Source organism: Mizuhopecten yessoensis, unplaced genomic scaffold (assembly GCF_002113885.1).
Source record: "Mizuhopecten yessoensis strain PY_sf001 unplaced genomic scaffold, ASM211388v2 scaffold7987, whole genome shotgun sequence".
NCBI classification, from domain to species: Eukaryota; Metazoa; Mollusca; class Bivalvia; order Pectinida; family Pectinidae; genus Mizuhopecten; species Mizuhopecten yessoensis.
The window spans coordinates 564,471-577,178 of record NW_018407322.1 but is presented as its reverse complement, the minus strand read 5'-3'; the positions used below and the strand labels follow the sequence as shown (position 1 = coordinate 577,178).

At 36.7% G+C, this 12,708-nt stretch overlaps 1 protein-coding gene across 1 annotated transcript in view; it reads left to right on the top strand.

Moving 5' to 3' along the window:
* The window catches only part of LOC110454634 (cytoplasmic dynein 1 heavy chain 1-like), a 68,769-nt gene that overhangs the window by 8,143 nt on the left and 47,918 nt on the right, over positions 1-12,708 (top strand). Inside the window, 21 exon segments of the mRNA XM_021504254.1 lie at positions 2,269-2,403; positions 2,643-2,777; positions 2,989-3,060; positions 3,280-3,363; positions 3,979-4,158; positions 4,379-4,531; positions 4,828-4,974; positions 5,934-6,071; positions 6,202-6,305; positions 6,494-6,677; positions 6,853-6,972; positions 7,405-7,644; positions 7,907-8,030; positions 8,547-8,692; positions 9,743-9,853; positions 10,138-10,347; positions 10,663-10,809; positions 10,982-11,148; positions 11,388-11,561; positions 11,915-12,080; positions 12,229-12,414. Of these exon segments, the coding sequence (XP_021359929.1) occupies positions 2,269-2,403; positions 2,643-2,777; positions 2,989-3,060; positions 3,280-3,363; positions 3,979-4,158; positions 4,379-4,531; positions 4,828-4,974; positions 5,934-6,071; positions 6,202-6,305; positions 6,494-6,677; positions 6,853-6,972; positions 7,405-7,644; positions 7,907-8,030; positions 8,547-8,692; positions 9,743-9,853; positions 10,138-10,347; positions 10,663-10,809; positions 10,982-11,148; positions 11,388-11,561; positions 11,915-12,080; positions 12,229-12,414 (3,123 nt within the window).

The window sequence follows — 12,708 nt, the reverse complement described above, 5'->3', positions numbered from 1 at the left end:
GTAAATTGTTTTCTATGTAGTAGGATCTGTACAATTATGATAGAGGGTAAATTGTTTTCTATGTAGTAGGATCTGTACAATTATGATAGAGGGTAAATTGTTTTCTATGTAGTAGGATCTGTACAATTATGATAGAGGGTAAATTGTTTTCTATGTAGTAGGATCTGTACAATTATGATAGAGGGTAAATTGTTTTCTATGTAGTAGGATCTGTACAATTATGATAGAGGGTAAATTGTTTTCTATGTAGTAGGATCTGTACAATTATGATAGAGGGTAAATTGTTTTCTATGTAGTAGGATCTGTACAATTATGATAGAGGGTAAATTGTTTTCTATGTAGTAGGATCTGTACAATTATGATAGAGGGTAAATTGTTTTCTATGTAGTAGGATCTGTACAATTATGATAGAGGGTAAATTGTTTTCTATGTAGTAGGATCTGTACAATTATGATAGAGGGTAAATTGTTTTCTATGTAGTAGGATCTGTACAATTATGATAGAGGGTAAATTGTTTTCTATGTAGTAGGATCTGTACAATTATGATAGAGGGTAAATTGTTTTCTATGTAGTAGGATCTGTACAATTATGATAGAGGGTAAATTGTTTTCTATGTAGTAGGATCTGTACAATTATGATAGAGGGTAAATTGTTTTCTATGTAGTAGGATCTGTACAATTATGATAGAGGGTAAATTGTTTTCTATGTAGTAGGATCTGTACAATTATGATAGAGGGTAAATTGTTTTCTATGTAGTAGGATCTGTACAATTATGATAGAGGGTAAATTGTTTTCTATGTAGTAGGATCTGTACAATTATGATAGAGGGTAAATTGTTTTCTATGTAGTAGGATCTGTACAATTATGATAGAGGGTAAATTGTTTTCTATGTAGTAGGATCTGTACAATTATGATAGAGGGTAAATTGTTTTCTATGTAGTAGGATCTGTACAATTATGATAGAGGGTAAATTGTTTTCTATGTAGTAGGATCTGTACAATTATGATAGAGGGTAAATTGTTTTCTATGTAGTAGGATCTGTACAATTATGATAGAGGGTAAATTGTTTTCTATGTAGTAGGATCTGTACAATTATGATAGAGGGTAAATTGTTTTCTATGTAGTAGGATCTGTACAATTATGATAGAGGGTAAATTGTTTTCTATGTAGTAGGATCTGTACAATTATGATAGAGGGTAAATTGTTTTCTATGTAGTAGGATCTGTACAATTATGATAGAGGGTAAATTGTTTTCTATGTAGTAGGATCTGTACAATTATGATAGAGGGTAAATTGTTTTCTATGTAGTAGGATCTGTACAATTATGATAGAGGGTAAATTGTTTTCTATGTAGTAGGATCTGTACAATTATGATAGAGGGTAAATTGTTTTCTATGTAGTAGGATCTGTACAATTATGATAGAGGGTAAATTGTTTTCTATGTAGTAGGATCTGTACAATTATGATAGAGGGTAAATTGTTTTCTATGTAGTAGGATCTGTACAATTATGATAGAGGGTAAATTGTTTTCTATGTAGTAGGATCTGTACAATTATGATAGAGGGTAAATTGTTTTCTATGTAGTAGGATCTGTACAATTATGATAGAGGGTAAATTGTTTTCTATGTAGTAGGATCTGTACAATTATGATAGAGGGTAAATTGTTTTCTATGTAGTAGGATCTGTACAATTATGATAGAGGGTAAATTGTTTTCTATGTAGTAGGATCTGTACAATTATGATAGAGGGTAAATTGTTTTCTATGTAGTAGGATCTGTACAATTATGATAGAGGGTAAATTGTTTTCTATGTAGTAGAATCTGTACAATTATGATAGAGGGTAAATTGTTTTCTATGTAGTAGGATCTGTACAATTATGCAATTTTAAAACTGATTGGATGAATTTGATACAAAAGACTCAGAGGGCAACAAGTATGTGTATAGTTGTCATGCATTAAAGTGCATTGATCATAGTGAGTACGTTGTATATACTTTTTAAGAGCACATTTAGTAGATGAGTTTTAGATTTATTCCAAATAGCCATAACACATTCTTGATTTTGATAATTAAAAACAGTTTTGAAAACAATTATTTGCAAAGAATTTGAAAGTCCATTGAGTAATATATACTGTAAATATGCTGACAATTTCTATAAAAACTGTTACTTATGGTAAGGAAATAATCTGATAATGTGTTTCTCCTTTGTGTTAAACACAGTTCTGAAGTTAGGTAGTAGATGGTTACAATCCTCTTGTCACTCTGTTACAGGTCCAGCAGCGCCAACTGGTGGTCACTGGCAGAATCTTTGTCATCATCAGTGTCAAGTCGAAGGTGATGACTAAGGGCAACATCCTTAAGCTTGGAGTCAACTTCCAGCCTGACGTCATCAATCTGTCGAAGGAGGTCTGTTTTATCATTTCTTTATTGTTTGTGATTGTTGGCCTGTTTCCGAATCATTGTTGTACAATTTTCATAATAATTAAATTGATGTTAGTGTTTTGTCTATTTTGAACCTATGCAATAAAAACATTGGATTAAGGTGTTATATATATGCTGGCACACCAATTTAGATAAATTTAAAATATTCTGCTTCCTTATATTCCTGTGCTAGTTACTTACACTAGACTTGTATCTACTGCCAGGTTCGCAACATGAGGTGGCTCGGATTCCGTGTTCCCCTTGCCATCGTCAACAAAGCCCACCAGGCCAACCAACTGTATCCCTTCGCTATTTCCCTTATAGAGAGTGTCCGCACCTACGAACAGACTCGAGAGAAGGTAAAACAAGAATCCTGCCTGGAATGATATTATGTCTACTGATGATTACAAAGATGTAATTATCACTGATAGATCTTCTATAATAGAAAATATTGCATTTTACAAGCCATTTACTATTTGCTTTGAAGTATCAAGTGCATGCAATTGTTAATATTTACAATTTGTATTATTTTTAACTAACGATCCTTTATCGCCTGCTCTCTATCCTCAGATTGATGAACGGGCCTCCATCATGTTGCTTGTAGCTGGTCTTCGCAAAGAGGTGCAGAACCTGGTCGCAGAGGTAAGATTTGTACAGGGCTTCTTGATTAAGTTATTCCATGAAAGATGTTATTGTTGAAATAAGAATGATAATCTAAATATAGATATTGTCTTATTAGCCTCCCCTTAATGATCATTCATTTTCAGTTCAGAAAGAAAAATATTCTTTTAACTTAAAAACATTCTGTGATACTGAGACTTTTATTCTCTTTTCAATGGACATTGATGTTGGTTATTCTAGGGTGTACAACTGGTCTGGGAGTCTTACAAACTGGATCCCTATGTACAGAGGCTTGCTGACACTGGATTTAACTTCCAGGAAAAGGTTTGTGGTGTTAAAAAATATGATATTATTGCTCATTTTCTTGAGAAATTAATCTGCGGAATTATATAAATGTATATTGGGGCTAACATGATGTACAATGTACCTCTGGAAGCTTTTGCACTTTTGGTAAGAAAGGAAAAAGTCAACAAATACACATCCTATTTTCTGGCATTAGCCCATGAGAATGAACAAGATATTACCATTTGATATCTTGTAAGCTGCATTATTGAAAACATCCCGCAGATATGGATGTATCCAAAGATGACTGATTAATTACAAGAATTCAGTAAGTGTTACGTTGTTTTGTTGATTTAGTATTAATTATTTTGCATGTATATGGATTGCTATTTCATGCCTTTCTATGAAACAGTCGCTATGTATTTCCCTATTACATAAATGTTGGGACCAAAGTGATGCCCAGGGTGCTGAGGACAAGCTTTAAAAGATGTTGTGGTCAACCCAACTAGCTATTTCCCTTTTGTCTCATGTGTTCAGGGTACTGGTAAATCATTTTAGAGCATTTTCCTGGAATGAAATTGTTCCCTGGCTTATTGTGATTTCTATGGATTTTTAGTTGGAGCAACTGTCAAACTTGTATTTCTGTTGACTGTCTAGGTGGATGACTTGGTGGCAATGGAGGAAGAGATTGAGCTGGAGGTGAAGGCCCTGGAGACATGTGCCTACAGTAACGCCACTTTCTGTGAGATCTTAGGCAAGATTCAAAAGGCAGTAGACAACCTCAGTCTGCACGGCTTCTCCAATCTACAGCAGTGGGTGGCCAAATTAGACCAGCAGGTAGGCATTTTTGTCATCTGTTGATCCGGTTAATCACTGAATATGGGGAATGTATGGGGATTATAAAGACACAAAACTAATAACTGGGATAAAAATCAGATGGTTAAGCTACACATTACCTATTGTTATCTTCTCACGTTTTCACATCACTTTTGTATGGTTTTTTTTCTGTTTATACAATAACCAAGCTTTTTCATTTATACTGTACTGTATGATGTAGGTTGAGTCTAAGTTGGCTGCACGGCTGGAGGCAGGCTTAAAGGCATGGACACAGTGCCTGAAGCAGAATAAGGAGGACACCATGGATCACACCATGGACACGGATGCTCCACAACAAGTGGCCCATAAACCGGGGGGTGACCCCAACATCAAGGTAGGCCATAGAAAGAGGAGCGGTAGTTCATAGCCAAAGTATTCTCAGTGATTTTTGTAGAAATTTTTCAGGTGAGTCATTAGCATCTTTTTTGATATTTTGATGAGTTTAATTATTAAGATATATAATAGGTTCTCCAAATTTGACAAGTTCAACAAAATAAACAAGTGTCTAGGACTGAAAGATTTGGGTCCCAAAAATAACTGATTCTCTATTCTTTCTTTTGAATTTTTTGAATAACTTTTTATGGTTTATTCAATACTTATTTTTGAAAACTATACTTATTCAATTTTCAGGGTTTGATCCATGAGCTTAGAATCACCAACCAACTGATCTACGTGAATCCGCCGATAGAGGAGGCTCGTGTCAACATAATGCAGGAACTATTTGGCTGGGAAGCCGTCATCACAAGTCTGCCTCGCATCAGGCACTCCAGGTACCAGGTATGTACTGCACCTCTCACAAGTTTCTAACAGGTCTGATCACATAGTGGTTACTGGGCCGATCACAAATTCTATATAGCGTAGGTCTCAAATTGTTACAGGGCTATTGACAAATTGGTTAAGGTAATAGGATTGTGTCGCCATTTCTCAGTAGAATTTCTTCAAATTTTGTAGTTATATTGCTTTGAAATAAAAAAATTCTGTCACAAAAAAAATATAGGTTGCCAGAATTTTAAGGATTTTAAATGGAAATTTATGTAAAAAAGAGTGAATTTTGAAAAAAAAATGAAACACAATTTTTTCCAAAATAATGTCAATGAAAATGATACTGACATAGATTAGTATTGCATTAATGTATATCAATTTCATAAATGCTGAAATTGTGTAAAATTAATTATCTATAAACGATTAAAAATTGACATTTTATAATAAACCCATATACACATAGTAATTGCATGCAAGAATTATTGTTCTTGTAAAACTTTACAGTAGTGAAAAAGGTAGCCGGTTCGTGAAGTACAGAAAAATGGACACCTGTGACTCATTTATTAAAAAAAAAACTGAATTAATTTGGATAGCTTTGAAATACTTTGATATTGAAAGAACACACTGTTCTGTCAATAAACAACATACAATATTCATCAGTTTAATATTAAACATTAGAATATGCGGAAATTGTGATACTGTCTCCCTACATTGGGTTTTCAACTAGGGATTTACTTCCTATTTCCGTTTAGCAATACAATCCTATGACCTTAAATAGCCAATCACAGATTGGCAGCAGGTAGGATTACATATTGGTATAAACTGAAATTACCATGTATTGGTAAAGAGAAATGAGTAGGAATGTAGTAGGAAATGAGTTTATCTTTCTTTCTGTTAAAATAATTTAATGTGATTGTCACTAAAATTCCAACAAAAAAGGATAATTCCTACATGTATTTTTCTCTTGGGTGTAGGTTGGCCTTGATGTGGAGTCCGAGTCAGAAACAACATACCGTAATGTACTGACCAAGCTTCCCAGTAGTCAGATCATTCTGGAGGATGTTTATCAAGCTATAGAGGACACCATGAAGGAATTCTCTGGCTACGTCAAAGTAAGTTTTCATTCTTAACCCATTTTGTCTCATGCTCTTCAATAACTATGTGACTGATAGCAAGTCTCAAACTGAGGTTGCAGTCCTTGTGTATTAGCTATATTCAAACATGCTTATTGATGTCTGTTAGGTGTGGTTGAGGTACCAGTCGCTGTGGGACCTGAACCCTGACGTGCTATACAGCCGCCTTGGTAACAAGCTCAAAGTGTGGATGGCTACCCTTGAGGAAATCAAGTAAGTCCTGTAAACATATGGAGTATGGAAAAGCATTTGACTGAAACCTTTTTTGGTAAACAATTCTTTTCATATACAAGGTAGCAAGGTTTAAAATTTCAGCATTCATATTATACTTTTAACTTTTTTATCCATCATATTAGATAGCATGATTACATTCCTAATATTGTAAATCCCATTTGTTACAGAGCCTCCAGGAAAACATTTGATACTTCTGACACTCAGAAAGAGATTGGACCAATTATTGTACAGTATGGTAAGGTACAGTCCAAGGTGAGTCTCAAGTATGACTCCTGGCACAAAGAGGTCCTCAGCAAGTTTGGCTCACTCCTTGCCACAGAAATGCAGGACTTCCATGGAATCGTCTCCAAGGTAAATAGATATATATAGAACAACTGACATTCACTGATATATATTTCATTAAACATTGTCAGATCAAATTCAGGTTTAATGTTATTATTATTAAGTGTTAGTTGGCAAGAGTGGATTTTGTTGATTAATTGCCTTGTGTGTCATATATGTTATCAGTGTATTCCTGTTTATTTAGTCACGGACAGAATTGGAGCAGCAGTCTATAGACACGGCCAACACCTCGGAAGCTGTGTGTCTCATCACTCAGGTCCAGGCTCTCAAACGCAAAATGAAAACCTGGGAGAAGCAGGTGGAGGTAAGGACCCATTCACAAACAACGCCATGATTTCCCATTGTTTAATCCTCTCAATGGTTTTAATGTTTAATTTGTCAGTAGTATATTCAACAATTACTGTATCCTAGAAATATATATCCTTCACCAATAAAATCTATATTTGCCAAATGTTCATTTTGATCTTCATATTGGAAATATTATGAATAACAATGTGTGCTTATATTTGCCTTCCTGATGAATTTGTCCTTATTATGGATGATAGTGAGGGAAACAGTTTTAAAATGTGTCCCAACACTTTATCGTATGCAATAACTAGAAAATAAAGAGTAAAAATGCAGTTGATTTTCAAAAACAATCTTACAGATCCAGGAGACAACATAATACAAGTACTATGTGTACAAGATTGGTTTTTAGTGCATGGTGCAGAGAGTAATCTGTTGTTTCTTTAACTAGATGTACAATGAAGGACAGAGGATCCTGGAGCGACAGCGATTCCAGTTCCCAACCAACTGGTTGTACAGTGACAACATTGAGGGAGAGTGGAGTGCCTTTAATGACATCATGAAGCGCAAGGACTCGTCCATCCAGACACAAGTAGCTAGCCTCCAGATGAAGATCGTATCTGAGGACAAAGTCGTGGAGAGCAAGACCGGCGACATGCTACAGGAGTGGGACAAGGAGAAGCCTGTCGATGTGAGTAGTCCATACACTACATGCAAATTTGTATCAAAAAACTGTTCTGAAGAATGTCTTATCTACATATAGTTTGTTTTCAAAATCTTACTATATATAAACTTCTGTAAACTTCAAATAAACAGTCTGAAGAATCTCCTTGAAAAGATGAAAGTACTAAAGACTCGTTGATAATTTTTCTTTCGTAAGGATCATTTTTCTGCTTTTATAATAATCTTCTGTATATATTTCTGTGATAAATTTCATCCAATGGGCCTTTTAGGGAGCAATGCGTCCAGACATGGCCACAAAAGCTCTGACGATATTTGAGGGTAAATTCACTCGCTTGAAGGAGGAAAGGGACAATGTTGCCAAGGCCAAGGAAGCACTGGAGCTGTCCGAGCCAGGTGAGATTAAAGGAAGGGCTTGAAACAGATAGAAGGCAAGGTTTGATAAGGTTAGGGGTGAAGGCTAAAATATGATAAATAGTCCTGGAAAGGTTAGGAGGTCACTGGAACAGGTGTGAGGCGATACTGTGATATATATGATAAGTGCTGTAGCAGATAGGGCTGGGCTTAAATAGATCAGAAAAGGTGTGCGGCAGTTCTGCAATAGGTATTATCCGTGCTGAAACAAATTAGGCTGGACTAAGTATACCTGGAGAGGGCTGGAACAAGTTTAATCTGGTAATGTAACTGGAAAGGTGAGTGCTTTTACAGATGGGGCTAAATAGATACAGGCAAAGTTTAACATCGATGGCAGAGAGCTAGGTTCCATGGCTCATGGCTGTAATAGGTTAATAGGTTGGGATTGATAATATTTCTTGTGAAATGTTTAAATATATATTATGAGGTCCTAACTATGCTGATTAAGTATTGTATTTACTAAGTAATTAATATGCCTTGTGTTCTTGAATATCACAGGTCAAATGAGTCCCAGTGAGGAGCGTGTCCTGGTAGCTCTTGAGGAGTTACAAGACCTGAAGGGTGTATGGTCTGAGCTGTCCAAGATCTGGGAACAGATAGATGAGCTCAAGGACAAACCCTGGCTGTCTGTGCAGCCCAGAAAGGTAAGCTGAGCTCAAGGACAAACCCGGGCTGTTTGTACAGCCAAGGAAGGTAAGATGAGCTCAAGGACAAACCCTGGCTGTCTGTGCAACCCAGAAAGGTAAGCTGAGCTCAAGGACAAACCCTGTCTGTTTGTACAGCAAACCCTGTCTGTTTGTACAGCCCAGGAAGGAAAGATGAGCTCAAGGACAAACCCCGGCTGTTTGTACAGCCCAGAAAGGTAAGATGAGCTCAAGGACAAACCCTGGCTGTTTGTACAACCCAGGAAGGTAAGATGAGCTCAAGGACAAACCCTGGCTGTTAGTACAGCCCAGAAAGGGAAGATGAGCTCAAGGACAAACCCTGGCTGTTTGTACAGCGCAGGAAGGTAAGATGAGCTCAAGGACAAACCCTGGCTGTTTGTACAACTGGGGATGGTAATGTACTTTTATGTCCCTGCCATGTGCTCTGAGGGGGCAAACATTGCTTTCCATGTTTGTCCTATCACGTCACGTCACATTCTTTCTGCTGTCTTCACAATAGTGATTTTATTTTTGAACAGATTTTGATCAAACTGTAAAGTTAAATATAAGAATACCTTGAATGAGTTCAGTGTTTCAGGGTTCCACTGCCAAGGTCATGGTCACTAACATTATTTACAAAAATCTGTCAACCAATTCAGTGGCATCAATTCAACCACTTTCTTTGTTAACCAATTTTTATCAATCTTTTTACAAATGACAAGTATGAGGTCAGCTGTCAAGGCCACTGTTACTATTTCCAGAAATTTATGAAAAAAATTACCCTAATTTGTATGGGAGTTCACAGACGTTTACTAGTTAGAATGTGGACCTCAAACTTCTGTATCCAGATAAACTGAAGTTCATTTTATGAATTGTGTCTCAGATTCCAGATGAAAAATCGTAACATATGAGTTGACAAAGTCACGCACCTTATTTTGAGGTCAAGGTTACACAAATATTAGGCGACAAACGTTTACTTTTCCCTTCTCTATTATCTGTGCATATGAATATTATGAATATAAATACAAGAGATATAATTTTTGTCATCAGATTCGTCAGTCATTGGATGGGCTGTTGAACCAGTTGAAGGATTTACCTGCCAGACTTAGGACGTATGCCTCGTATGAACATGTCAAGAGGACTTTGCAGACTTACGCTAAGGTAACAACCAAATGATTGCTCACTTTTGAAGCTTGAGTGCAAAACCTAATAATGGCATTAATAATATGTAGGCGTGTAAAAGAGTAAAACTTAGCTTGTTTTTCTCACGTCGGAGTTTCTGTAAGTTCCATTAAATGTCTTGAATTTAATAAATTGGTTTGTAACATACTTTACAATAAATTTGTGTAAAAAAAGTGCATATGTTAAAGTATTTTAGTGTCTTACTCACTAGAAATATACCTACATATTTCGTTAAGATGTTTGGTATGTAAATCCTTGTGTAGGTGAACATGATGATTGTGGAGCTCAAGTCTGAGGCTCTGAAGGAACGTCACTGGAGACAACTGACCAAACGACTCAATGTCCGCTGGGCATTGTCAGAGCTGACTCTCGGACAGGTCTGGGATGTGGACCTCATCAGAAATGAACCCATCATTAAGGATGTGATCCTGGTGGCTCAGGGAGAAATGGCTCTTGAAGAGTTCCTCAAGCAGGTATGCATTCGTAACTGTCTATCCTGTACAATGAACTTTTTTTAGTACTGATCTTGTGGTTTCCAGAAGAATCGGGGAACTTTCCGATGAATAATGTATAAATATCAAAATGAATATATATACTGATGTCTGAAAAGAGAATGTTGTTTGATATTTGTAATGTTCCATTTTATTGTTTGTGCTCTAGGCCAGTATGAATGCTAATCGATTATCTATTTCATGACGCTTACGAGGTTAAGTTTGTATAAAATAAAAGTGAAAAAAGGTACTCCATTACACATATAGGGTGAAATGCTTGTGCTTTTCTATTGAAAGGTTAGCGAAGTTTGGAGATCTTACGAGCTGGACCTGATCAATTATCAAAACAAGTGTCGACTGATCCGAGGCTGGGACGACCTTTTCACCAAGGTCAAGGAGCACATCAACAGTGTGACTGCCATGAAACTCTCACCCTACTATAAGGTGAGACACCCCTCAATAAAATATTTAATATAAACATTTATAATTTATTTACATTGGTATGTCTCGGTATGTACACTTGGAAAGGAAAGCAACCAAAAGTAAAGCTTGATGTATGAACATTTACTCTGTATATTGTGGAGGCATATCACTTTTTATTAAAAAATCTTTCCAGCAATTTGAAGAAGATGCTTTAGCCTGGGAGGACAAACTGAACCGCATCAACGCTCTGTTTGATGTGTGGATTGATGTGCAGAGGCGCTGGGTCTACCTGGAGGGAATATTCACAGGAAGTGCTGACATCAAACATCTGCTCCCTGTGGAGACATCACGATTCCAAGGGTATTCCTTACAATTTAACCTACCTTTATTGAAATATTTGAGCTTGCATTTAATTCATTATTAAATTGTATCTTAACATGACATTTTGCATGAAAGTAGATTGAAATTTGATTGCTTTGGTTGCCAAATATAGTTATCATTTTAAATTAAGATTTTAAGAAATTAAGATCTTTTAAAATTGGCCATACATTATTTATTGTCACTTCTTAGAAAACATCTATATGTGATTATTTTTGCAGCGTGAGTACTGAGTTCCTGGGTCTGATGAAGAAAGTTTCAAAATCTCCCCTTGTAATGGATGTTGTCAACATCAATAATGTCCAGAGACAACTAGAGAGGCTGGCCGACCTGCTTGGCAAGATCCAAAAGGCCCTAGGAGAGTACCTGGAGCGAGAGAGGGCATCCTTCCCCAGGTACGTTGGGCATAACATTAGAATAAGTACATGGAGCAAAAGAGGATATCCTTTCCGAGTGAAGTAAAAAAACAGGGTAGGGTTAGTACTTGGAGCAGGTGAGAGCATCTTCTCAAGGTAACTTCAACACAGAGTTTGAGTAGTTACATGGTGTGAAAGAGGGTATCCTTCTCTCGGTATATCCGACACAGAGTGAGTACCCTGAGTGAGAAATAACTGCCTGCCACAGGTACATCGGCCCTCACAAAGTAAAGAACATGCACATTTAATAGTATGTCCCCTATTTACCTTGAGAGATACTAAGGCACAAAAGGTTGTACACAATTAACACTAGTATTTTTATTTGATTCCAGGTTTTACTTTGTCGGTGATGAAGATTTACTGGAAATCATTGGAAACAGTAAGAATGTGACCCGTTTACAGAAGCATTTCAAGAAGATGTTTGCGGGTGTTACTTCAATCCTACTGAATGAGGACAGTTCCCAGGTGGTCGGTCTGCTGTCCAAGGAGGGCGAGGAGGTAAGTAGCACTAGCTACTTTGTTAGGTAACTCACAGTCTACAAGTTACTCTACATTTCTTAATGATAAATTCAAACAGAAGCCAGTAGGTCTGGTTCCTATTTTTCACCGTACTTATAGTTTAAATATCATTGTTGCTTTGTTGTAGGTACAATTTGCCACCCCAGTATCAATTGCAGCCAACCCCAAAATTAACGAGTGGCTGACACTGGTGGAGAAGGAGATGAGGGTGACACTGGCCAAACTCCTAGCCTCCGCAGTCCATGATATTGCTGCCTTCAAAACCGGCAACATTGACCCCACCAAGTATCTACAGTGGGTCGACACTTACCAGGTTAGTTCCATAGAGGTGATGTTAACAAATAGATCAAGGCTTAAAGGCCTTTTGTCTACAAAAATTGTTTCTTCTATAGGTGAAAGAATGTATCAAAATTTTGTAACAGAGACAGAAATGTCAAACTGAGGAATGAGAATAAAAAGCCTCCATCATACTGTGATGGCTGATTATTATTCTCCTGTTGTGAATCTCAGGATAGTATTCACATGTAGGTCAGTGTTATGTGCGTGAAGTAAGTAGTTGTAGGATACCAGTGGCCATTATTATAAATAACGAGTTATACCTCCGTTT